Genomic DNA, 25,512 nt, shown 5'->3' with positions numbered 1-25,512 from the left:
GGAGAATCACCAACCAACGCAAAAAAAAAAAAAAAAAAAAAAAAAGACTGTGGGCCCCCCCACCTTCCCCGGCCGCCCACTCACCCGCCTCTTTCACGCAGGACAGACCGCCCGCCCTGTCCGTGTGAAGTGCCAACGCCCTCCCCGCCCTGGGCCGACCCCCCACTCCCCGGGCCCGTAAGTGAGATTGCACATTAACTACTGTAAGGAGAGGAGCCGCACTGGGAAATGTGAACCATGAGAATATCAGTGACACTGATGAGAATAAACTAAACGCCTTTGTAACAGCCCTGCCGCATACTGGTCTCTGGGGACACGGGGCCCAGGAAGGGACAGTCGCTGCTCACGAGGGCTCTGCACTTGGGCACAGCCATTCCAGACATCACATTGCAGAACATCAGTGGGTGTGTTGGGGGGGGGCAGTGTCCCCCTTTCAGATGGGAGAAACAGGCTTAAAACCAAGCTGCCAGTAGCTTCCACTTAAAGTGGGGCACCTAGCTGGCTTAGTCAGTAAAGCACATGACTCTTGACTTCAGGGTCGTGAGCTCAAGCCCCACGTTGGGTGTGGAGCCTAACTCAACAAAGTAGCTTCTACCCACAGCACCCTTCTGGCTACCCTGGTGTGTATAGACACGACGCCCGGGGTGTTGTGCACATGTGGGTGCCCTAGACCTGCGTCCGCCGCCTCCAAGAGGGCCCTCCATTGAATTGGCTGCACGACAGGCCCACTGGCTCGCTCCCCTTCTGTGGCTGTGCGACACCCCCAGCCCCAGATACACATCCTGGACACACCCACGCCCTTCACCGCATCTGAGCCAGTGTACCCACGCACTCCTGTGTCAGAAGAGGGAACACAGAAGTGGAGATGGCAAGTCAAATTCAGCGGGTGTCCTTTAACATACCTTGAAGAGCTGTAGGCCCTGAGGTTAGGGAAGGACAAAATGTTCTCTCGAGTCAGATGGAAAAGACACAGATGGGCCCTAGGGTCCCCCAATTCAGAAATGTTTCTAGTAGCACGGGAAGGTTACTCACCAGTACTAGGGGTCCCATCGAGTCAGAAGATAATTTGCCTTGAGGTGGGAAAGGAAGGTTCGTCCTCTGCCCAGGCCAGGCCTGTCCACTCCCTGATTAGGGGGAGCACCCAGACATCTTGGGGAGATGATCAAGTGGGATTTCAGTTCCCAGGGAGGCTCGGGGGAACTTTAAGAAAACCAGCCCCAGCCTCAGCTGCCAGAAAGTTGGGTTTTGAGAGCCAGCAGCAGCAACAAAAAAACCAGTCACCTCAGGTAACAGGAAGTCTTGTCTGTCTGGACACGTAGGCAACCCCAGGTAAGTGCAAACACCCGTCTGACTCCAGAAGTCCTGTCTTTTAACCCCAGGAAGACCTGAAACTAAGTACAGAAAGATCAGGCGAACCCAAATCATAGCAGTGGGTTTGCATCAAAAAGGGAATCTATCTATTTGGTTCTTTTTATGGTTTGACAGATGAGCCTAAGGCTAACGACATCCTTGTAACAGGCAGCACTTCGCAATGTGTAAATGGGCGACTGAGACCCGTGGTTCTGAGGCCTGACCGCGCACCTCGCAGGATGCAGACCTCCAAGACGGTGGGCTAAGGGTCACCGCACTTCCAAGTTTTCCCGGCTCACAGGAACCACTCTGTACTTGGGCAAGCTCTGGAAAAACCGCTGCCTTAGTGACCTGGTGTGCCACGGAGCCCAGCGTTATTGGGGCCCCTCAGAAGTGACCGCTCGGCTCCATGGCTAGGGGGCTGGCCTACGTGGGCCCAAAACAAGCAGACGTTGAAGCTAAACTTCAAAAGCTCAAGGAAGCATCAGGGTTGGAATGGTTCGATGTTATCAGTGGTGAAACCCAGAAATAAATGGGAATGTTTTTTCTGCACCAAATCCTGACCACTGAAATCCCTGACAGGCACGTGGGCGCGCAGGCACACGCGCACACATATGGACACGCCTGGGCCCCACGGTGCGTGCAAGCAGGGGGCTTTCCACGGGAGTCCCGCTCAACGAGCCACAAGACAACAGGCAGTAGGATACAAATGTGTATAAAAAAAAAAAAAGGCTGGGATTTTATTTCCAAATTAGCACGTGTAGAAGGCACAGGAGCAAACAGTTTGGGGCATCAGAGTGGAAATGCGGAGGAGTGTGTCTGAGGTTCCCCTGCCTCCACCACCTCCTAAGCGCACTTGAGACAGGCCCAGTGACAGGGGCTCTGGCCCAGGGCCCTGAAGGCCCCACTGGCTCTGGATGAGAACCTTGGGACAGCTCCCGAGGAAGGAACCCCTTCTCCCAGGGGGGGCAGGACCTTGCCAGCTCTCCCGGCTAGACAGACGAGCGCCCTCGGGAGGGCCGGGGTCAGAGAGAGAAGAGCAGGATGAGAACCAGAAGAAGCACCCCCAGCAGCACCACAATGGCACACCACTGTCGGCGGTCTGGGGGCAAAAGGGTCAGAGGTTACAGGGGGACGGGGTACCACCCTTGCAGCCCCCTCCCCAACCCCAGTTGCCTCCCAAAGGGGACTTACCACTTGTCATGTGGGATACTTTGGCCATCTTCCTGAGGACCCCATCCATCCGGGACTGGGTGTGGTCCATCTCATGAGCGAAGGCATCCAGCATGCTGTCGATACCAAGACGGTGTCAGCCCCCAAAGTTCTGTGCACACCAGTGCTGCTAACAGGACTCCCAGCCCACCCCTAGGATCCTGGCCTCACATGCCCTGCTCATCCAGCTCCTCCCCAACACGGCCGGACATGTGTTTCAGAACCCGGATGCTCCCAGACACCATCTCCAGCTGTTGATCTTGTTGGTCCATGATCAGCTGCAGGAGGAGTGGGAACTGCCGTCAGCAAGGGGCCCTGAGCTGTCCCCAGGCTCCTCCAGCCCAGGATCCCCAACCACGCGCACACACACCTGCTGTGTGGCCTGCTGCTCCTCAATGTAACGAGAGGTGACCGAGGCCATGCTGGCGTCCAGCAGGTCGCTGGATGACTTCTGGGCAGCTAGCTTGCCTGTCAGCATCTATGTGCGCACAGACCACAGGTTCAGGGAGAGACGGCCACTCGGAACAGTCAGACACAGGTTTGTGGCAAATCGAGATGGTTGTTAGAAAGGTAGTCTTGGGAATGGGATAGCCTGGGTTCCCCAGACCCACCACTTACTAGCATGGTGACCCCAAGGCCATATCACTTGACCTCCCTGTGCCTCAGTTTCCTCATCTGTAAAATGGGGGAAATTCCTGGGGCTGGAATGAGGATTTACCGAATTAATCCATGGAGAACATTTATCACATAAACAGATGTATTTAAGAATTTGGACTTGAATCCTCAAGGCAGCACACCTGGAAAGCATGTGGGCACTGATACAAGACTCTAAACTTGGGCAGGCCTCACAGCTCCCCCTCTCCCAGATTCCATGATGGGATGGAGACAGGCTGGTTTCACAACATGCAAAGAATGGACACACAGCACAGAAGGAAAAAGTGTGCCAACAGAGGCAGCTGGGAGAGTGCCCACAAAAGGCATAGGCAGGCACACCCACAGAGGGAGATGGTATGCAAGCCGACCGCAGAGGGGGATCCACTCAGAGGCCAAGTTCACCCGCTCAGATGCCCAGGTACATACACAGAAAAAAAGTAGGCATACATACACCCTGGAAACAGTAACATACCAAACAAAAGAAGAAAAAGGAAACAGGCATCTAGACCCACACCAGGAGGCAAAAAGTATTATATACACAGAGAGGGCTCAGGTGTTCACAGCCAGAAAGAGCAGGCAGGTGCACAACCAGGAGAAAACTGCACACAGAGAAGATGGGCACTGACACAGAAGGGACAGACAGACATGCAAGGGGGACAGGTGAACACACACAGAGGGGTCAGGATTGCACGCAAAGGGGAGGGTCTCTCTGAGAGGCTCAGGTGAGGATGTTGGGTCTGGATGACTTACCTCTCTATTATTCCTCTCCATGAAGGCTATGGCTGCGGGGCTGACCATATGGTCCTTCATATCCTGGGGGTGAGGACGCCATCAGTGAGTAAAGATACCCCAACCTCCCCACACTCAGGCCACCGGAAACTCTCCTCACCTGGACTGCCTCCCGCATCCGCTCCACGAACACCTTTCTCTCCTGCAGGTCTCCGGCTGGGAGCTTGAACTTTCCTGGGTTGGCTTCCACTATGCGTAAGCCCCGCGTCAGGAGTCAAGGCCAAAGCCAGACACAACCCTCTCCTCTGCCTCAAGCCTTTAACTCCTCCCCGGTATCCAGCCGCCCCCTGCCACAGCAGTGGGCTCTCCCAGGACGTCTTGCAACCCCCCAGGATATCGATGGTCTCCTCCAGGTCCTCGAGGTCCCACTCGATGCTGCGAAGGCCATTCCGCAGCTCATTGGTCGTCCAGTCCAGCTCTTCGCGGCCGACCGCCGCGTCCTCTTGCAGGAGCTCGCACCAGCGCTGGTACAGCCCGCGGGCCGTGTTCACCGCCTTCTGCACCTCACTGCGGGCAGGGACACACACAGCGGTCACGGCTGGGGGCAGGCGGTCCTCCCGCCCGCCACTGCGCCCCCAAATGAGGGGGGGGCTCAGGATACCCTCCCACTCGGCCACGGGTCTACTACCCTGACCCGCGCACCCCGACGGCCCTGCCCAGACCAACTAGCACGCTCTGGCGGGCACGCGGGCACTAGCTGGCACGGGGACCGAGCACCCTCCTCCCTTCCTCATTGCTGTCACTCACCCGCGGACAACAAAAAATGGGTCTTCGAGAGACATGTCACCTCCCCCCGCCCGAGGCCGAGCCCCCCCTCCCCTCTCGGCTTTGATAGCGGGTCCCAGTAGAGGGGACCGCGCCGCCACCCCCGCCCCCGTCACGTGACCCGTGCCACCATCGAGAGCAGGGACGCCAGGGTAGAAAGAGAGGCCTCGGAGGCCCGAAGTGCGGAAACTTCCGCCCTTCTCCACAGCCATCTTTATTGTGGGCAGAGAAGTCTTCGCGTCTGCGTACCCCGCCGCCCCCAGCAATGTCCCAGTTATGTCTGGCTGGGTTGGGGGTCGGAGCTCGTGATCTGTCGGTTCGAGACCCGGCCCCTCGATTTGTTGCTGCGCAACCTGTTTCCTTTTGGGGCAATGTGAATAATAATAACCTCCTTCAAATCAGAGATTCTGGGTGGGGAGGGGGATCATTGGATTCCGAAATCCTCTTAACAGACTTCCGGAGCCTGCACCTTGGTTCGCCCCTGGGAGATAGTCCCAGCCTAGGGTTGGGAAAGGGTGGGGGAAGAGGTGGTCCTCTCCACTCTCCCACCGGGATGGAAGTGCGGAGTCTTGTTGGACTCTTCTGCTGCACTCTGCCCTCCTCTTTTTTCCTGCGGAGGAGGGGCGCCTCGAGATCGCCCTGGGGCGGGGTGGCTGAGTGGGGGCCCCAGAGATGCTCCCGGGGTGTGGAGTCTGGGTGCGAGGAGGGCAGTCGCGGGAGGGGGTGTGGTGGTGGCTGAGGATGGTGTGTACAAGGAAGTCCTCTGCGTGTGGGGTCTGCATCTGGGAAGGAGCCAGGAATGTCTGGAGAGAGGCTCACAGAGTTGACCCCTGTGTGACAGGGGCGCTCTGTGTGGGGTCTCCGGGAATGCATTTTGTCGGAGGTGAGCCATCACCTGAGTGGGGTCGCCGTCTGTTTCTGGAGACACTGGGCGAGATGTCTGAAGATCTTGGAGAGTTTGTGTGCCCCTGTGCTTCAGAGTTGCTGCGTAGAGTCTGAGAGATAGTTCCTGGGCTGGGGATGTCATTATGGATTCGCCGAAGTGGTGCAGGGGGAGACGGGGGCGTCCTCAGCAGGTCGCCGTAGTGTGTGGCAGGAATGCTGAATACGGACAGTTTTAAGAGCAAATAATTGCTAAGTACCCAAGGGCGGGGGGGTGGGGCCGGAGGGCGGTGCGTGAGGGTTCTCCAACGATGCATGGTTTGGCTGGGGGTGGGGGTGGGGGGAGAAGCAGAAATACCTGGGAGAGAATCTTGTAGAGAGACATAATTGTGGGGGTCTCTATGGCGGAACAAGGATGAAGGGATCCTCAGAGAATCGCCCCTTGTGTTGGCGAGGTCTTTGTGGAGGGTCTCAGGGAGTTGGCGTCAGTGGAAGCCCTGAGATCGCCCCTATCTGCCGGCGGGGGTTTTCCCGGAGGCATCACGCCTCCTTCGTCTCGGGAGCCCGCGGGGCTGGACTCTGGTCCGGAAGCCGGGGACTACAGCCAGTCCTACCTGCCGGGAGAGGGGGAGGGTAAGGGAGGGGGCGTGTTCCGAGGCCAAGGCACCGCCCCCGCCCGCCCGGAAGGAGGCTGCCGCAGTTCAGAGTAGAGATCCCGGCCCCTGTCCTTATATGGGCAGCCGGAAGCGGCTCGCGCGCCTGCCCTACGTCATTATATCCAAATTTAGTCGTGGAAGTCTGGCGCTTCCAGTGGCCGGAAGATTCTGCCCGCCTGTCGGCGGCTGGGGGAGGGGGAGAGAGGAGCCTTCCCTTAAAGGGCCCTTGCCACGAATGAATGGAGCTGTAGGAACAATTCTGCATCTTGTTTTGGAGGAACTGGGAATAGGTTTTCTTGGAGCGATAGGGCGTAGCGGAAGGTGGGGCCGATGTTTTCCCTCTATCTGCTCGGTCTCCGCGTTGCTCAGGTTACAGCTCCTACCCCAACCTCGCTTCCCGGGGCGCAGAGGCGGAGCAGAGCCGTGTATTCCAGGGGCGCTGCCACGTGTTCACCCGGACTGTCCTGTTGCCGGGTCCTCGGTCTTGCGAGTACCCAGCCCACCCGTGGAGCTCGTGTAGAGGGAAACTGGGGGGGGGGATGTACGGTGTGGGACGCATCAATGGCAGCCCGGGCTGCGCTCGTGTCTGCAGACATCCGCTGCCCGTGGAGTGGGCGGCTATGTCCTGGAGCCAGCAGCGCTGCCCGCCGCCTCACTGCCTACAGACAGGGGAGTGAGGAGGGCTGGCTTAGGCTAGAGACGCAAGAGCTGGAGGCCTCCGTGGCCTCTTTGTTCGTTCAGCAAATATTGAACCAATCACTCTATCTCGATTTCCCCACCTGAAGAAATCAGGTATAACACTACCCTCCGCGGAGTGGAGGTGAGGCACCAATGAGGTATTTAGTAAAGGAAAGCCCTTAACAGCGCCTGGCGGGTAGTGCTTAGTGTTAGCACGGTTATTGATTCAAAAAACATTAATCGGTTACTGATTCAAAAAAATATCAGACACCTGGTAGATGCTAGGAACTGTGCCCACGGGGGATGTACCGGTTCGAAACCCGGTCTTCCCCGGCGCGAAGGGAAACTTGCCGCCTACAACCAGCTGGGGTTTCAGACGCAAGCACGTGGGTGGACTCTGCCCCACATCCGCGGCCCCCCTCCTCTGGGCCTGCGCGCTAGCGCATTGAGGGCCCTGAGAAAGGAGACCACCCGAGAGCTCCGCGTGGACTGGGGGACGCTACTCCTAGCCCCGACTCCCGTCCCTTCTCCCCGACTCGGTAAATTCCACCCTGTCGCTTTAAGGAGTCTCCTGCCTTGGTGCGTTGGGAAGCCCGGATGCGGCTCTCTGATTGGGCGGGGCGTCTCGGTGACTTCACTCCGGGTACAAAAGGGCTCGGGTGGCGGGCGCCAGGACAGTGCGTCCTAGCGGTGTCACAGCGTGGGTTGGCGTGAGGGGAGAAGCGTGAGGGAGCGCGTTGCTCGGAGTGCACCTGCTACCTGTCCTGCCCAACCAGGAAGTCCCCGCCGCCCTCGCCCCCGCCGTCGAGCCGCCATGGAAGTGCAGAAGGAGGCGCAACGCATCATGACTCTGTCGGTGTGGAAGATGTACCATTCGCGCATGCAGCGCGGTGGCCTGCGGCTGCACCGGAGTCTGCAGTTATCGCTGGTCATGCGCAGCGCCCGAGAGCTCTACCTCTCAGCCAAGGTGGAAGCCCACGAGCCCGAGGTGCCCTTGCCGCCCGTCCGCTCGCCTGATCCTCGCCTGCACCAGTCGCGGGAAGCGGAAGCTGTAGCCGAGGCAGCGCCCCCCGACGGTGAGCAGTCCTCTCCGGAGCCCATGGACACGCGGGAAGCGCCGCGAGCGGAGGAGACCCCAGCCCTCTGTGCCCCGCGCCCCACGAAAGTCAGCCGAAAGCGGCGGAACAGCAGCCTGAGTGACGGCGGGGACGTCGGACTGGTCCCAAGCAAGAAAGCCCGTCTAGAAGAGGAGGAGGAGGAAGGAGCCTCTTCGGAGGTCCCTGATCGCCTGCAGCCACCTCCCGCGCAAGCTGAGGGCGCCTTCCCCAACCTGGCACGCGTCCTACAGAGGCGCTTCTCTGGCCTCCTGAACTGCAGCCCCGCCGCCCCCCCGACGGCGCCGCCGGCGTGCGAGGCGAAGCCGGCCTGTCGCCCGGCGGACAGCATGCTGAACGTGCTCGTGCGGGCCGTGGTGGCCTTCTGAGGGTCCCCGAGCGGCGCTACCGGAGCCCAGAGCGCGGGCCGAACCGTCGGCCGGAGTGTGCAGACCGCAGGCGAGGCCCACCCCCGGGGGAGTGCCCGCCGAAACGATGGAGAGGAGCTGCCGCCCGGGCTGCTGAGAGGCCTGAAGAGGGACTCTGCCCTCGGGGAGCCGTCGCCGCCTGTGTGCCGCGGCGGCGCCGAGGAGCCTGAGCCGGGAGCGCGAGCGCCTTCCGCCGAGACCTGCTGCGCCCACAGGTGCTGTCTTAACGGACTGGGACGTGGACCTTTCCCTCTCCTTCTGGGACTGGGAGCAGGGAGGCTTGGTTCTTGAAACTCCTCAGGGTCGGACTTTTATTTTTTATTGGGAGCTGTGCTGCCCTTTCAAGGTTTTTCAGTAGTTGGTGTTTGCATTTCCAACCTCAGAGAATTCCAGGCAGGCGCTCCCCTTCCCCCACCAATGACATACTTGTGCAAGCGGTCATCGTTGCGTCATGGGGCAGACGTGGGGAGCTTCCTGTTGCCTTGCGTGGGTGTGGGGCCTGGGAGGAGGGTCTGGGGTGTGGATCGCCCTGGGGACTGGGAGGAGGGCGTCCTGAGTCACGTCGCCCCGCTTGCTGCGGGTTTGTGCCCCGCGCCCCTGCGCCTTCGGGCGAATAGCGGGGGAGGGGGGGGCTGATCTAATTTCGGGTTACAATTTTTGTCATCTGGTGCGTTAGAGGTGGGAACATATTCACAATCTCAAGCGTGACCATCCCTCAGACACACAGACACAACCCAGACGATCCTGGTCTGAATCACAGAAATTGGTGGGGGTGTTTAAAGCGCTGTAAGGCTGAGCTGGGACCAGTTGCTGGTGGGACTGGGCCAATTTGGGGAGGGGAAGATTCTTGCCAGGGCGTCCTGAGGTCTGTTTACCTTTACTGTGGTGAATTCTGTTTAACTTCGTCTATCTGGCCTTTTGCTAGAAACGCCAGATAAAATAAAGACCATTTGAATAAAGTAAGTGCTGCCCGTCTGGTTTTCTTCCCTGGTGGGGGAGGGGCAGGGTTAAGGGGTCAGGAGCTGGCGGCGGCTTGCTGGGGCCCCAGAAACCGGTCTGACCGGCTATCACGTGGGCAGAGTGGGCGGGATGGGGTTGGGCCCCCTTTTCTTTGCCAGAGCATTTCCGTGCTGGGTGCTCTGGTGTTCCGACTCCTTAACCTCCCCCATATTTAGGAGTTTCTTCGAAATTCTACAACTCCGGTGGGGGGGGGGTGTACTTGACGAATTTGAGACGTTTGGGGGGAAATACTGCTGGGTCCAGTGCCCCAGGCGGATTTGGGAGGTCCATGCCTCCTTTGGAGACTTTGGAAGGACGGCAGGTCTCACCCCCCCCACCCCACTTGACCAACAGAATCAGCTTTGGCGGGGGCCCCACGGCCTGCGGGGGAGCTGAGGTGAGCTTTGGAGCGCTCTTTTTACCCCTGTTCTAATCTCTGGCGGGTTAATTGTGTGACTCAGGCTGGGAGGTGAGTTACCAGCCTCAGTTTCCTCATCTGTGAAGTGGGCCTCTAAACAGCTTTCCCTCGAGGCGGCTGTAGATTTAGAAATGCCAGCGAGAGCCCTCGTTATTTGCTTCGGCTTCATCCAGCTCCATTTCAGTCACCGCAGAGGATAAAACGCTCATAATCTACCCTCCGCTGATCTAAGAGGGGCTGTCAGGCGTTGCCCCAGGGCGGGTGGCGGGGTGGATGTCGGGAGGACAAAGGAGCCGCAGGTGCGGGCAGTGAGGGCGGCGGGAGGCTCCGGGAAAGCGGCCGCCCCGCCTCCAGCCGGCTGGCTCCGGCGCTGCGAGCCTCCTGCGACCCCGGGGGACCTGACCCCGTGGCCCTAGGGTGGGAGGAGGAGGGTGCGGTGGAGGGCGGACCCGCCCCAGAACGCCCGCCTCCGGATCCCCTCCTGCCTGGTCCACCCGCCCCACTCCCTACTCCCCGCCTCCCTCAGGGCTCCCCCAGGGGAATCTAGCCTCGCTCGCCTCCATGGCCACCTGATTCTTTTCTGGGAAACATGGGAGACTTTAGCGCCACCCACTCGGGGTCCTGACCCATAACTCCCCAGTGGGACGTGCGGGGGCGGGAGCCCCCCCCCCCCGCAGCAGTTCAGTGCGTTCGCGTGGGAGCAACTCCCCCGAGAACCTAGCCCGCCCGGGAAGTCCCTGGCGGCTGGGGAGGGGGCCTCGCTGCGCATCCTGTCGCAGGAACCTCCTGGCCCTTCCTTCCTCCCGGGAAGCGGCCTGGCTGATCCCTGACCCTGCCTCCCAGGGGGTTTCCGGGCTGGGGGCTGGAGATGATGCGGTGGGAGACAGGAGAAGCTCCCCCACGCACCTCCCTTTAAGATAGACCCCTTCCCGAGACCCCCATTTCACCCTTCAGAATAGGCAACATTTGTCACAAAAACCAGCTTTGATGAGATTTGGGGTTTTCACACCTTTACATGGCATTGGGTTATTGGGACAGGCCCTCCGGGGGTAATTGATGGGGCAATAGCCGTGAAAACCAAAAATGTCACCTATCCCTTGATCAGTGGATTCTCCAGGGAGCCTCAAGCCTGCAGCGGGAGGCTCCAGGACCGTGTTCACTACTGGGCTGTCCAGACTGGCACCAATTGCAAACAACCTACACGCCCAGCAAACCGGACTGGTCTGGTAGAACGCGCACGACCCATGCCTCCCCAGAGAGTAAATGGCCTGAGTGGGACAGGTCTACACACCCTGGCAACACAGATACCTCAGAACTGTGATGCAGAGTGACAAAGGCCAGCTGGAGAAGTTGCGGGGTCAGAACACAGATTCTGGGGGCGCCTGGGTGGCTCGGTTGTTAAGCGTCTGCTTTAGGCTCAGGTCGTGATCCCAGGGTCCTGGTTTTGAGCCCCGCATCCAGCTCCCTGCTCAGCGGGAAGCCTGCCTCTCCCTCTCCCACTCCCCCTGCTTGTGTTCCCTCTCTCTCTGTGTCTCTCTCTGTCAAATAAATAAAATCTTAAAAAAAAAAAAAAAAGAAAGAAAGAAAGAAAGAAAAAGAACACATTCTGGAGCCGGGCTACCAGCCCCGCTTGCTGGCTGTGCAGCACTGAACAAGTCACCTCACCTCTCTGGGCCTCAGTTTTCCCCCGGCTGCAAATTGTGGTTCATTGCGGAAGAGGAAGTGAGATACTATGTATAAAGTGCATAGTGAAAGCCTGGCACACCGGAAGTGTTATTTTATTATTGTTAGAACCCAGGATGGTAACAGTGCCGACCGTTTAGAAGCACATACAGCCATACCGACATATATGTAATGTGTATACAGATGCTGTGCATGTCCCAGAGAGCTGGAAAATAGTCCCCGCCTCCAGTAACTCCATATGAGAGTTTGGTCTCCTCCTAGTGATTTGACAAGGTTGACTCTTCCCTCCTCCAGGCCCCCACACTTCCAGCCCTCAGGCCCCAGGCCTCTGTCTACACTCACCCCTTGGTAGGTAGTCTCATTCAGTCTTCAGACTCTAAATGCCACTCTATGCTGACTCCCATATTTCCCTCCCCATCCTGGACCTGCCCCCCACCCCCAGACTTTCTGTCCAAGCCCCCTCCCTATGTCTCCTGGTGGGGCACTAAGGTATGCCAAACATAACAGGACCCAAAGAGATTTCTTGCTGTTTCCTGCCAGGCTCCCAACTGAGGAATCCTCCTTGAATCCCTTTTTCTCCTTCCCTCACAGGGCACCCAGTCACAGGTGCTGTAGATTTGACCTCTCACCCCACTCCACTCTCCTGCCTTCAGGACTCCCATCTTGGTGTGAGCTGCCATCACCTCTCCCCTGGATCAGGGCAGAGCTTCTTCGCTGCCCTTGCCCACACCGTCTATTCTGCACAGCAGCTACACAGATCTTACAAAATGCAAATTGGATCATTTCACTGTCCAGCTCCCTTCTGCTTCATCCACAGTGGCCTCCTTCCTGCCTGGAGAACAGGCCAAGTAGGTTCCAGCCCAGGGCCTTTGCACTTGCTGTTCCTTCTGCCTACAATGCTCTTCCCCCAGACACCCATTCTTACTTTCTTCGGATTTCTGCTGCAATGTCACCTCCTTGGAGTGGTCTTCTTTGGCCCCTGATCTAAAATAGCTCCCCATTCTGCCACTCAGCTCCTTTACCCCTCTTCTTGGCCATCCTTAGGTCACTGCTCACCGTCTGAAAGGGTAGATTCAAGTTCTAGTTAGCATCTGTGCCCTCATTTGAATGTCACTTCCACGAATGCCCAACACAGGCCTGAAAGAGTGAATGAAGCTGTCTTGGGTAAGCAAGTGCTAAGTGCTTAATATTTATTGTCTCATTTAATCAGTGGCTTCTCATGGCTCTTAGAATAGAATTTCCCAAATTTCAGACAGTTGACAGTCAGGATTTTTGTCATATCTGCATACCGACTATACTATTATTTATCTCAAGATTTTTCTTAACGTAACTTACTTGTTAATCATTAGCCATACTTAGAAGATAACAGTTAATAAAAGTTACAGTGAAAACAAAACGTCGTAAGAGCCTGCTGAAACAGACAACTTTCTTAGGAAGGGAGATTAGCAAGAGTTAAAGACACATTATTAGGATCGGAAGAGGCCTAGCTTTAGTCAGAAGACTAGGTGAAGACAAAGCTGAAAAGAGAGAAACTGAGGGATTCATTGTCTTCTTTAAATATTAGCATTAGAGGGGCGCCTGGGTGGCTCAGTCGTTAAGCATCTGCCTTCAGCTCAGGGCGTGATCTGGGAGTTGTGGGATGGAGCCCCAGGTAGGGCTCTTCTGCTGGGAGTCTGTTTCTTTCTCTCTCACTCCCCCTGCTTGTGTTCCCTCTCTCGCTAGCTGTCTCTCTCTGTCAAATAAATAAATAAATAAAATCTTTAAAAAAATATATATTAGCATTAGATCACTTTGTCCACTGTTCCAGAGTTAAGAAAATTCTGCTTCTGGAAGAGAGACAAAGCTACAAATGCCCCCATTTTGGTCCAAGACTCCTGTTTACTGACACTCAGATCAGGAGCGTTTTGTTTGGTTGGTTGGTTGTTTTTTTTTTTTGTTTTTTTTTTTAGTATCACGGTTGCAATTTTACATTGGTTTCCGGGTTTTACTCTTCTAGCCTATGGCCTCCAAGCGAGGGCAGAACAAGTCTAGCAGTGATTTTTGTGAATGAATGATGCATTTGCAACTCTCCTTTTGAGATCAGTCCTTTGAACTCCACTTTTTACGGATCGGGAAACTGAGGCCAGAGAGGATCGCCCTGCATGAGAGCAAGTAGGGGACAGCTCTAGACGTGCCCGCCATCCCAAGATCCCCTCCCCTCTCTGCGGTGCAGGACAGGCGCCCCGATGAAGCCTCCGCAGAGCTGGGAAAGGGCTGGGTCACAGAAGCAGCGCCCAGACCGGTTTACCCGGTTCCAGGAACCTGGGCGAGGTCCACGCGTCCGAGAGGGGAAGACAGACGCAGGCCTCGGCCAGGCGGGGCGAGGACCGGGCTTGATCCCCGCGAGGAAGTTTGAGCCGCAGGCAGGACTGTCGGAGTCCGTAACTAGCCACAACGCGGGGCGGAGCGATGTGGGTGTCAATCACAGACGGGAGCGGGATATACGCGTTTCCCCGCTCGCGCTCTGCTCCGGTCCCGCCCCCGCGCGCTGCACCTAGTGACTTCCAGGAACTGCCACTGTAGTGGTGTGGCCCGGGCCACGCCCCTCGCCCCCAAACCGGTCCCTTCCGGAACCCGCCCAGGCCGTCCGCGCGTGGCCCTCCACCCCCAGCACGCCCCGCGGAGGCAAGGGCGTGACTTAGGGGCCGCGCCGCAAGGCGGAGGCCGCGCCGGGGGCGTCTGGGGCTGGGGGCCCGCCGGCATCAGGTAAATCGCGGAAAACGCGGAAGGGAAATGGGGATTGCCAGAGTTTGAGGCTCACGCTCCCCGTCGTCGTCGTGGAGGCTGCTGAAACCTCCATGTGTCCAGAGGAGCCCAGAACCCCACACCAGTGTCCAGGGGGGCCAGAGCCCCCACAGCAGTGTCTACTGGAGCTCAGATCCACATACCTATGTTCCGGGGAGCCCACACCTTCTCCACCTGTGTCCAGAGTTGCGCTCACTAGGCTACTTCTATGTTTCCTGAGGCTCAGCCTAGGGCTTTATTCCCCCCCCCCCCCGCCTGTGTGTTAAGGGGAGCTTAGGTCTCCCCAGATTTGTGTCCCGGAGAGCTGAGCCCAAGGCCGAAGGCCCTCCACCTATTTGTCCAGGCTTGAGCCCTCCCCACACCCACCTCCCTGCCTGATCCTTTTTAACGCAGCCCCTCTCGGCAGAAATCCCCCTGGGTCCCCGCCCCCCCCCCAGCCCTTTTTATTCCTCTTGGCCTTCCAATCTCCCGGCCCCATTCGGTCCAGGATCAGCCCCCCTCCCCCAAATCGTTGACTCTCAGCTAAGAAATAATCTCAACATTCACTGTCACCCCCACCCCCGCCCCTTCAGCTCCGTCCCGCACCTAGGCGGCTCCCCTGGCCCCTGGGGACCTGCCTTTCCCCGCCTGCCACCGACTGGCACCAATTAATTTCCTCCTCAGCCTGTCCACCCACATCTGGTGGCCAGCTGCTCGCCCTCGCCCTGCCCGCCCCCAGGGTCTCCCAGGGAATTGCTAACAGCTCTCCTCCTCCCTGCGCCCCTCAAATCCGGGACGCCCCACCAAAGCACACGTTTCCCCCCTCCTCCACCGGAGTCTGCTAATCGGAAAAAGCTGACAGTTAGGACCTGGAGAAGATCTGAAATCAGATGGAGGAGGGGTGGGGTGTGAAACTTTCTGAACCAGAGATGGGGGAGGGGTGGTGGTGTGAAGGGGGGAAACGGGTGGAGGGAGGCAGGAGCTTAAGTTGTACCTAAAGGCTGGAGATCAAAGCTTTCTGGTTTCCAGATGGGGACTGCAGGGAGGGCTGCCCCCACCCAGGGGCAGGCAAGGCGGAGCACCCCCCTTCCTCGGAAACCCCCTGAGACGTGGCGGTGACAGCTGTGCCCCAGCCCGCGCCCGGCGGGCTTCCTTTTCCTGTGCTCACTCTCCCGACAGGCTGGCCAGCAGCCTGGAGACACCGGTCAGGCCCTTTTGAAGGAGCTCCCCAGAGGGTCTTCCTGGACGAGGGGGAGGGGACTGGCAGAGAACAATGGGCTTCTGTAGCTGCAGGACGCCAGACGCTTCCTGTTAACCCCCTCGGCTTGCAGCTTGGGGCGCATCTCAGAGGCCTGCACTGCGGAGGGGGACAGGGAGGGGAATGCCAAAGCGAGCAAACATGCAGTTCCTTTTCTCCTGTTGGGGGTCTTCTTTTCCAAAGTGATCAGAAACGGTGAGCTGAGAGCAGACCTTGCGTTCCTCCATGGAGTCATAGAGCCTGGTTCTTTGCGTTCTGTTGAGCTGAGGGTTGGACAGCCAAGGGACAGGGCATAGCTAGCCTGGGAGAATCCTCCACGCTGCGCACCGAGACATCCCAGGATCTCTGGTGGCGGGCAGGGCTCGGCGGAGGGACCCAGGTGAATCCAAGATTCAGCCCTGTTTGCTGCCCTGCCAGATTAGCTGGAGGTCACGCCCCCTGAGCCAATTCCCTGGGTGGTCTGGGCCTCAGTTTCCCTGTCTGGGAAGTTCTCCCAAGGGCCTGAGTGGAGCACAGGGTGGTCCTAACGGACCAGAGCAACCTGAGCTAGGGGTCCTGGAAACCTTTTGCTGTTCCTTGGAGCCCTGGGAAGCCATGATGGGGAATAAGCTGCTGTGTTAATTTGAGGATTCATGCAAAGTCCCTTCTGTTTACAGAGCTAGCCTGAGAAGCTCACCCCCAAGAGATTCTGTGAGCCTCCAAGAGCCTCTGAGGGCCCCTGGGGACTCAGCATCCGGCCCTGGAGGCTTTCGGGTAGTTAGAAACCAGATAACACGCCCTGTTTTAAGAAGAGACTACATCTGATGCCTTCCACCAGCCAGGTAACTATGTTTGGCTCCTCTTTTGTGTTCACTAATGCCTCCCCGCTAGCCTAGGTCAGAATTAAAGTAGGCACTTTCACTGGTCCCATTTTACAGATGAGGGAGTTGAGGCACAGAGCAAATGTGTGTCTATTAAAACACAGTCCATTGTTTTTCTTTCTCTCTTGGATTGGGGGTTGGGGCAGGGGTTACGTAGGGGCCCTTGTCCACACCAGTGGACTTTTGCTTGTATATACCCAGCAGCTTATCTTCCCTTCACAGCTAAGGAAAGAGCTCAGTGGGGGTGAGAGCCACGCGCGCCACCACTGGCGGCCTTTTCTCTCTCTTCCTCCATCCTCGCAGACTGCCCATCAGGTTTGTCCACCAAATGCCCTCTTCAGCTTTTTCAGACCCAATTGCTGGGTGACTTGGTATCATCTTTTGTCCCAGCAAAAAGCTCCCCAAGGGCTTGGTGAGGACAAAGTTGGCTTGGGGGGTTTTTGTTTGTTTGTTTTTATTTGTTTGTTTGTTTTGTTTTTGTAATCATTATTTACTGAGCAAAAGCAAACTTCTAGACTGGAAAGGTTGTTGCCAGGCCCTCTTGCTGGTATCTGGAACAGGAAGTGGCTCAGTGCGTTTGCCTTTCAGCCCGGCAGGCAGGCGGGGAGGGCCTGCTGGAGGCCGGGCAGCTGGGGTTTGGGCTGCTCTGGGGTTTGGGCCCCAGGCCAGCCTACCACCAACCAGCCTCCACCTGAGGCCCCCTCCCTCTCCCTCCCCTCCCTTTTGTGGCCCGCCCTTCCGGAATGAACCTTGTCCTGGCTTCTGGCCACCGGGAAGGCAAAACTAGCCTGCCATTACTCATTGCTGGGTCCCTGCGGGCCCGCAGCTCTCAGACTCGTCGGGGTGGGCTGGGGGTGAGGGTGTCTTGAGACCCTTTCCCTCTTGGGCTCTGTGTCGGAGTGGCGGCTGGAGTCTGCAGCCCTGAGTTCCATGGATTCCCCAGCTCCCATCGAAATCCCCACAGACGCTGCCTTGTAAACAGATCCTGGAATTTTCAAAGTGCTGTCCTGTAGTTTGGGACCAGGCAGTCTCTTCTGAGAGGGGTGGGTGTGAAGCCAGTTCTGAAGAAAAACGAGACACAGGCTGTGAGAAGGGGTGCGCACTGGAACCAGCAAAGCTCTCCTTCCTGCCTGGGTCTCCCCCTCTTGTCGCTTCGCTTTGCTTTACATCTCTGGCTGCTGTGAGGCGAGGCTGCCATTTGCGAGGGAAGGCCCTGGGGGACCCCGTATGCATCAGTGGCCATTTCTGTGGCTTCCTGGGCAGCCTGGGCATCATCGTATTTCCCCTCGCCTCCTTCATTTCTCCTCAAGCCCATCCCTCTTTCTCTTGGCTCTCTGTACACACGTGGGAGGGGTGCGGGCCTGCATGGACGGGTCCAAGCTCCCAGGAGGCCCACTGTAGGGCTGGGAAGCCCAGAGCCGGGATCCATCCCCAGACCATGTCTCCAGCTTGGACCTGGGTTTCTGGTCAGACAGGGAGGGCGGGCTCAGTCTCCTCAACAGCAAGAGCTCAGTGTAGGCCCTGTGGGTTACACACACACACACACACACACACACACACACACACACACACACGACTCCTGGGCATTCTCTGCCCCTGATTGTCCTGGATTACCCTGTGTGCCCGTTCCCTGCTTCCAGTAACTTCCCCTCCTTTCCGCTGGCCTGTACATTCTAGAAAGCTGGGGGGGACGTTCCTCAGAACGCTCCTGCCAGCCACACTCCAGGTTGGCCGGGTCTCACGCATGCACAGAGCCATATGCTTCCTGCTTGGTGCTTGGGGCCAGCGTGAATCCTCCCCGAAACCTTCTCCTCCCGCTCTCTTGCACCTGAGCCCATCCTGTCCTGTTGCCATGGCATCCTTGGAACCCAGAAGCCAGATGGTCTTGTGTCCCCTAGTGCCCCTTCCAGGCTCAGGCACTTCTAAGCTCAGCAAGCGTTTCCTCTGCACCCCTGTGTCCCCAAACGCGCACTGAGGCTGTGTGCCCAGTAGCTCGTCTTTTCTCCTCGTGACTCCTGCGACAGGCATCAACAGCACTTGTCCAAATTCAGTTCAGAAGTGTCTTTTTTTTTTTTTTTAAGTAAGGTGTACACATGACATAGGGCTTGAACTCACCTGAGCCAGCCAGATGCCCCATGACAAGTGTCGGATTTTAATTCGAGTCTATGGGACTTGGAGCCTGAGGTCTTAAGAATGACAGCAGGGGCGGGTGCCTGGGCAGTTGGTTAGGCCGCTGCCTTTGGCTCAGGTCATGATCTCAGGATCCTGGGGTCCTGGGGTTGGGGCTACCTGCTCAGTGGGGAGCCTGCTTTTCCCTCTCCCTCTGTCCGCCCCGCCCCCGCTCATGCTCTCTCTCTTTCTGCCAAATAAATAAATAAAATTAAAAAAAAAAAAAGAAGAATGAGAACAGGGGCACCTGGCTGGCTCAGTCCGTACGACCTAAGAGTCGTGAGTTCGAGCGCCATGTTGGGCATAGAGATTACTTAAAGAAAAAGAAAAAAAGAATGACAACAGTCATAGAAACTAGTGCTGATTACTTGAAGTACTTCACTCAGAGTCCTCACCGCTTGATTGATTACGGCGTTCCCCTCATTTCACACTGAGGAAACGGAGGCACCCTGTGGGTAGAGAGCTTTCCTACTGTGTATAGTGTTTATAGCTAAAAAGTGCCGTAGCCTGGATTTGAACCCAGGCATATGCGGGCAGTTTCTTGACTTTTGTGGCTGGAGTGTTCTCTGTGGTGGGGCTGCCGTGTGCCTCGGGGGATGTCCCACCTCGGCCCAGTCATGGTGATCAAACTGTCCCCAGATGTGGCTGACTGTTGGGGGGGGGAGGGGGAAGGGGTAGGCTCATCCCCCGCCATCCACTGCCCTGCATCTCTACACGTGTGTCCCTCTGCAAAGCATCACTGTGTGTGTGTGTGTGTGTGTGTGTGTGTGTGTGTGTGTGTGTGTGTTGTGTGTGTCTTTTCCCAAGTATAGCTGTGGCGTATAGGCTGGGGCCTTGGCTTGAGTCCTGGAGACGGAGGCGATTGGCAGGTCCTGGCATGTTGGCGGAGGGGTGGTCAGCAGGGCCACCTTTCTAGGCCACATCCCCTCTACCTGGAGGGAGGGGTGCCGGCTCCCCAGCCCCTGATGGCCGGACTTGCCCATGCAGCGGCTTGAGCAGTGCCCCAGGTGGGTGGAGACAGGCGGCCCTTCCTTCCTGGTTCCCAGGGGTGGGTGGTGGCGGCAGCAGCTGCCCGGAGCAGAGGGCGTGGGGAGCCCCGACCCGGCCCCTGGATTTACTGAGTGGGTGCTGGGGTGTGTGCTCTGAGACCCAAGGCCCTTGTGGGCGCGCAGGAGAAACCAGAGGCTAAAGTAGGTCTCCCCGCCCGCCTGCCTGCCGCCCTGCGGGCCCACCCAGCCCTGGCTCCCTGCCAGCGAATGCCGGGATGGTGACTCACAGAGCTGCCGAGCGTGGAGAGAAGCGCTGGGCAGGGTGGGGGGATCCCCCGCATTCTCAGCTTCCCCAGCATCCCCATCCCGACCGGGACCCTTGAGGCCACATCTCAGACAAGTCACACTGGCTCTCTCCCTCCTCCTTTTCCTCTCCCGGTGTGCCCCCCGACCTCCCCCCCCTCTGGATTTCTGTTCTTGGCACCATGCTAGGGCAGAAGGGCGGAAATGAGTGTGGGGCGGGGAATGTCTCTGAGGTTGGAATATATTTAGGCCTGGACGAGAGAGTGTGTGTGTGTGGTACAGAGCAGACCTCAGCGCTGGCTTGGGCTGGGGTGGAGAGGGGGACCCCGAGGAGTGAGGCTCCGGGCCTGAGCCCGGGCAGGAGGCTTCTGTCTTCTCTCTCTCCAAGACGGAGCTTCCTGGTTTCCTGGGGGCAGGGGGGCGAATGAGAAAGAGTGGGAGGAACCAAACGAGGATCTAGCAGAGGACGGCCCCGCACGGGGCTAGACCAGATCATGGACAGCCGCAAAGCTGAGGCCTGGAGAGCTGGATCGGCTTTCATGAGGTTGCTCGGGAAGGAAGGGAAGGGACCAGGGTTTGCTTGCGGGCCAGCTGGCTGCGACACTGGCGTGCTGTTGCCATCTTGCTGCACGCGTCCGTTGTTCGTGGAGCAGCTCTGAGCATGGCCCGGGCCTGCGCTGGTCCAGAGGCACAATAGGCAGGAGACCAGGCAAACGGGACCAGGGTCTCCAAACCCCAGGCTGCGGGCCACCTCCTCTCGTCCTCTGCACGAGCCTCAGGTTCAGAATGGCTTCTGCATTATTAAACAGATGAAAGGAAAAGAATATTCCACGAAACATAAAAACCAGATGAAATTACAGCTTTAGCAGGCATAGCTAGTGTGTACTCAGTCATGCCCATTCATGTCCCTGTTGTCTGTGGCTGTTTTTATTTTTTTTTTAATTGAGTTAAAATGCACTTACCCAAGAATTTTACCCTCGGAGCCATTTTTAAGTGTCCAGATGAGTGTATGAGTCCATTCACAGTGTTGTGCAGCCGTCCCCACCATCCTCCAGAACTCTGTAAATCTGACCCTCTGTCCCTATGCAAGACTGACCCCATTCCCCCTCCGCCAGCCCCTGGCGCCCACCACCCTACTTTCCGCCTCTGTGAACTTGACTCCTTTGGGGACCTCGTATAAAGTGGAATCCGAGAGTATTTGTCTTTCTGGGTCCAGCTTATTTCACTCATCATCATCTCAGGGTTCACCCACGTTGTAGCAGGTGTCAAAATCCCCTCCCTTGGTCAGGCTGAATACTCTTCCCTTATGTGGATGGACCACATTTTGCTTATCCATCAGTTCGTGCATGAACACCTGCTTTGCCTCCGTCTGCATTTTAGCTCTTGTCAATAATGTTGCTAGGAACGTGAGTGTGCGTATCTCTCTTTAAGACCCCGTTTTCCATTCTTTAGGGGTGTATAATCAGAAACGGCATTGCTGGGTCACATAGTAGGTCTGTTTTCAATCTTTGGAGGAACCGGCATACTGTTTGCCATGGTGGTTGACTGTTTGGCACCATTTGGCATTCCCACCAACGGTGCACAGGGGCTCTAATTTCCCCACATCCCCACCAACACCTGTTTGGGGTTTTGGGCTACTAGCCGTCCCGATGGGTGGGAGGCGCTGTCCGGCTGCTTTGTCCTCTGGCGGCCAAACGCACTTGTAGCACCAGAGACCCACAGGGCCAAGCGTATTTCCCATCTGGCCCTTTACGGGAGTTTGCCAGTCCCTGGACTGGACGGGTGGGGGGGTCCCCATCCTTGGAGACCTTGTTTTCTACTGGGGTGGGGGCACAGGCTGTGTCGAATAGTCTCGGGCACTGGTGAGCCAGCTAAAGGTAAACAGTATGAGGAAACACAATAGGGTTATGGGAGAAGGAGAGAGTTCTGGGGGGTTGGGGAGAGTGGTGGCTCATCGAGGAAGGAGTCGCAGGGGGCACCCTGGAGTGCTCGGCTCCCCTCTCCAGGCCAGGCGAGGTCTGGTGTGTTGCAGCAAAGACCCCTCATCTGGCCTCTTCCGGCCGGTTTCTCCTGGGCAGCTGGGGGCCCTGGGAGTACCTGGGGCTCTTCAGGGCCTCTGGCTCAGCAGTGTGGTGCCGGCGCGTGTAGCTTCTGACTGTGGTCGAGCCTGGGTGACGTGTCTGAGGGTTCAGGACAGCATCTTGGGGCAGTTTGACCTGGGGATTTGGAAGGTGGCAGATGGGGGGGGGGGAGAAGGAGGCTGTCCCCAGCCAGTGGCAGAGACTGAGGTGATCTGCCGTCCTCCTCATAGTCACCCCGCGCTGGCAGGCCGGATGCAGAGCCGGGCCAGCCTCCTGTACACTGTCTCTTGATCCTTAACCACGAGGACTTGTCCTGTCCTGTCCTGTTTCCTGTGCATCTTTGTCCTCGGCGCTCCCACCCCTGGTGTTTGTAGTGCGGGCTGGGAGCAGGAGGCCAGGAGGGCAGGAGCCCCGCAGGGCGGTGGGCACATCCTTGCTGGGGATGCCGCCGTCACCCAATGGGCTGACTTCACCTTCTGGGCTGCCTTGGGAGAACTCGCACCCTGTTCCTCTGTCCCCTTAGAGCTGGACTTAAAATGTGGGACCTTTCTAGAAAACCACCAGGCTTCCCCAGAGTTCAGGAAGAAGGCGTCTATGTCCTTCTCTCTGTTTTGCTGGACTCCTCAGACTTCGCACGCCCCCCATCCCCAAACTGCGGCGTTGAAGGCGCTCCCCTTAGCCAGCCGGCTTCTCTGTCGACAGAACTGTGGTGCTGCGGACGAAAGCCGCTTCCGAATGTTGATCACTGACTGATGGATCCATTCACGCACGTCACACACATTTGCCGAGCTTGTGCAAACCATCAAGGGCTGGGTGCAGAGCTGGCCTGCTGCGTAAAAACTCAAGTCACCAGACCCTAAAGGATTAAAAACCATTGTTCAAACAAATCCCCGTATGCCCGTGTGATTCACAATCGTCACAAGGTGGAAACAACCCAGGGGTCCATGGATGACTAGATGGATAGGGGCGCCTGACTGGCTCGGTCGGTGGGGCGCGCGACTCTGGATCTCAGGGTTGGGAGTTCAAGCCCCACGTTGGGTGTAGCGATGACTTAAAATCTGGGGCGCCTAGGAGGCTCCGTCAGTTCGGCGTCGGACTCTTGATCTCAGCTGAGGTCATGATCTCAGGGTCCTGGGACCGAGACCCCGCGCTCAGCATGGAGTCTGCTTGGGATTCTCTCTCTCCCTTTCCCTCTAACCCTCCCCTGGCTCGAGCTCTCTCTTTTTCTCTCTCTCAGTAAATAAATAAAATAATAAAATCTTTTTTTTCAAGATTTTATTTATTTATTTGGCAGAGAGAGAGCACGAGTAGGCAGAGTGAGAGGGAGAGGGAGAAGCAGGCTCCCCACTGATCAGGGAGCCCGACACGGGACCCGATCCCAGGACCCCGGGATCATGAGCTGAGCCAAAGGCAGGTGCTTAACCGACTGAGGCACTCAGGTATCCCCCCCCCCAAATAAAATCTTAAGAAAAAGCAAATGAATGAATCGACAATGCATTCCATTCATACTATGGAATATTATTTGGCCATAAAAAGGAATGAAGCTTGGACACAGGCTCTGACGTGGATGAAACTCGAACCGTGGTATTCAGAGAAAGAAGCCGGTCACGCATGAGAGGCCACATATCATAACTTCCTTTATAGGACATATTCAGAACAGGCCAATCGACAGAGACAGAAAGTGGATTCGTGGCTGCTGGGGGCTGGGGAGGGGGGCGTGGGGAGTGACTGCTTAACGGGTCCAAGTTCTCCTTTGGGGCTGATGGAAATATTCTGGAACTAGATAGTGAGTGGCTAGTGGTTGTGCGGCAGCGTGAGTGCAGTAAATGCTGCTGAATCATACACTTTAACATGGTTAAGGGTTAATTTTATGTTATGTGAATTTCGTCTCAACGTCAGCACGCTGGGTTCAAATGAAAGGATTTGGTGCCTGTGGGAGGCAGTGCGGGCTCACCCCTGCTCTTCTGGGCACCCGAGTCTTCCGTCCCTGTAGCCCATACGTGCAAGTGCAGCAGGCCTTCGGGCTGTGGGGACGGTGCCTCCTGGGTGCCTGCCCCTGGGAGCCACTCAGAAACGGAAGTCTCAGGACGCTGGGGAGAGCAGAGCCGCAACGTAGACCAGGTGGCTAACAGTGGTCGCCCAGGTGGGAGGGGAGACGGGGTCAGGGGCCACTTTGATCACGAGCCCACAGAATGACAAGGGATGACAAGGGTATCTTTTTTTTTAATGGAAATCTGAGGTCATTTTTTAAAAAGATTTTATTTATTTCTTTGACAGAGAGAGCACAAGCTGGGGAGACAGGCAGAGGGAGAGGGAGAAGCAGGCTCCTGCCGAGCAGGGAGCCCGATGTGGGGCTCGATCCCAGGACCCTGGGATCATGACCTGAGTCGAAGGCAGATGCTTAACCGACTGAGCCACCAGGCGCCCACCAAAATCTGTAGAAAGAGGCTTGTGGGTCCACGGAATGGGTCATCCTACTCACTTGGTTATTAAAATAATCCTCCTGTGCAGAGGTCACCCTTTGGTGAGTGTCAGTCCGTTCGGGCTGCTGTGATGAAAATTCCGTAGGCCATGTGGCTTTTGAACAACAGACATTTGTTTCTCATCGTTCTGGAGGCTGGAAGCCTAAGATCAAGGCGCTGGCAGATCTGGTTCGTAGACCAGATTTTTTCGCTGTGTTCTCACGTGGTAGAAGGGACTGGGAGCTGTCTGGGGTCTCCCTGTAGTTCGTGGCAACTCCAGTGATCTCAGCACCTCCCCAAGTCCCTGCCTCCTAGTACCATTACTTTGGGGGTTAGGATTTCAACATATGACTCTGGAGGTGGGGGTGGGGGGTGCATAACCATTCCGACCAGAGTAGTGCGCATTCACACAGGACACAAAATCATTCAGAGACGTCTACGCACACAGCTCCCTCCCAGACTTCCCAGGCATGGATTTTCCAATCATTTTCCTTTCAAGTCACTGACCATCCAGCCAAACCTTGGCCACAGCCCACGAATCAGCATATGATTGCACATCCGGCCCTTTCTCCTTCCAGCCAAAATGAACAGCCAGGTGCCCTGCTGGGAGTTCTGCCCGCGGGGAGGGTTTCCCTTCACAACCATCCTTCCAGAATGTTCCGGGAAGGGATGTGGTGCTGCAGCTGCCAGCTTTCAGGTGGTGCCTACAACCCCCAGCAGGACCATCTGTAACCCCTGTCTGAATTTTCTCCTCCTTAACTGATTATAGTGACCTCCCCGTGAAGCTACAGGGGCAGGATGGGAGAGAGGAGGAGGCAAGGGGGGGGGTGGGGACGACTCTGTACCACGTGACCTTTTGCTCATAACATTGTGGATTTGTATGCTCCTCATAGTGACATATTTTTAAAAACCTGGATCAGGGACGCTTGGGTGGCTCAGTTGGTTAAGCGTCTGCCTTGGGCTCAGGTCTCAGGTCATGATCCCAGGGTCCTGGGGTTGAGCCCCACATGAGGCTCCTT

The 25,512-nt window shown here is 57.2% G+C and overlaps 2 protein-coding genes and 1 long non-coding RNA gene across 4 annotated transcripts; 2 read left to right on the top strand and 1 right to left on the bottom strand.

The window, feature by feature from the left end:
- Nucleotides 1–2,062: 2,062 nt before the first annotated feature.
- Nucleotides 2,063–4,896, bottom strand: STX10 (syntaxin 10). The gene is made up of 8 exons (XM_045811997.2): nucleotides 4,753–4,896; nucleotides 4,343–4,512; nucleotides 4,106–4,200; nucleotides 3,967–4,029; nucleotides 2,933–3,040; nucleotides 2,734–2,840; nucleotides 2,545–2,639; nucleotides 2,063–2,452 (listed from the first exon to the last, which is right to left on the bottom strand). Exons 1-8 carry the CDS (start codon nucleotides 4,785–4,787, stop codon nucleotides 2,376–2,378), a joined length of 750 nt encoding a protein of 249 aa, XP_045667953.1. The 5' UTR covers nucleotides 4,788–4,896; the 3' UTR covers nucleotides 2,063–2,375.
- A 2,742-nt stretch (nucleotides 4,897–7,638) lies between these two features.
- Nucleotides 7,639–9,467, top strand: IER2 (immediate early response 2). The gene has a single exon (XM_045812015.2). The coding sequence runs from the start codon at nucleotides 7,801–7,803 to the stop codon at nucleotides 8,467–8,469; it is 669 nt and encodes a 222-aa protein (XP_045667971.1). The 5' UTR covers nucleotides 7,639–7,800; the 3' UTR covers nucleotides 8,470–9,467.
- A 166-nt stretch (nucleotides 9,468–9,633) lies between these two features.
- LOC123801774 (uncharacterized) lies at nucleotides 9,634–25,269 on the top strand. Of its 2 annotated transcripts, none has more exons than XR_006782334.2 (3): nucleotides 9,634–14,353; nucleotides 16,286–16,450; nucleotides 22,734–25,269. It is a non-coding gene; the product is annotated as an uncharacterized LOC123801774 (long non-coding RNA). The 2 variants fall into 2 exon arrangements; XR_006782335.2 differs by having other exon boundaries at nucleotides 22,659–25,269.
- Nucleotides 25,270–25,512: the final 243 nt, after the last annotated feature.

The sequence above is a fragment of the Ursus americanus genome, chromosome 14 (assembly GCF_024610735.1).
Source record: "Ursus americanus isolate L20-20 chromosome 14, mUrsAme1.1.p, whole genome shotgun sequence".
NCBI lineage: Eukaryota > Metazoa > Chordata > Mammalia > Carnivora > Ursidae > Ursus > Ursus americanus.
This window is presented reverse-complemented; position numbering and strand designations above follow the sequence as displayed.

Coding starts and splice junctions, on each gene's coding strand:
- STX10 (XM_045811997.2), bottom strand. CDS start 4,787: ATGTCTCTCGAAGACCCATTTTTTGTTGTCCGCGG. Junction 4,201..4,342: donor GGACCTGGAGGAGACCATCG/ATATCCTGGGGG, acceptor CGCGGGGCTTAC/GCATAGTGGAAGCCAACCCA. Junction 4,030..4,105: donor GGATGCGGGAGGCAGTCCAG/GTGAGGAGAGTT, acceptor CCTCACCCCCAG/GATATGAAGGACCATATGGT.
- IER2 (XM_045812015.2), top strand. CDS start 7,801: ATGGAAGTGCAGAAGGAGGCGCAACGCATCATGACTCTGTCGGTGTGG.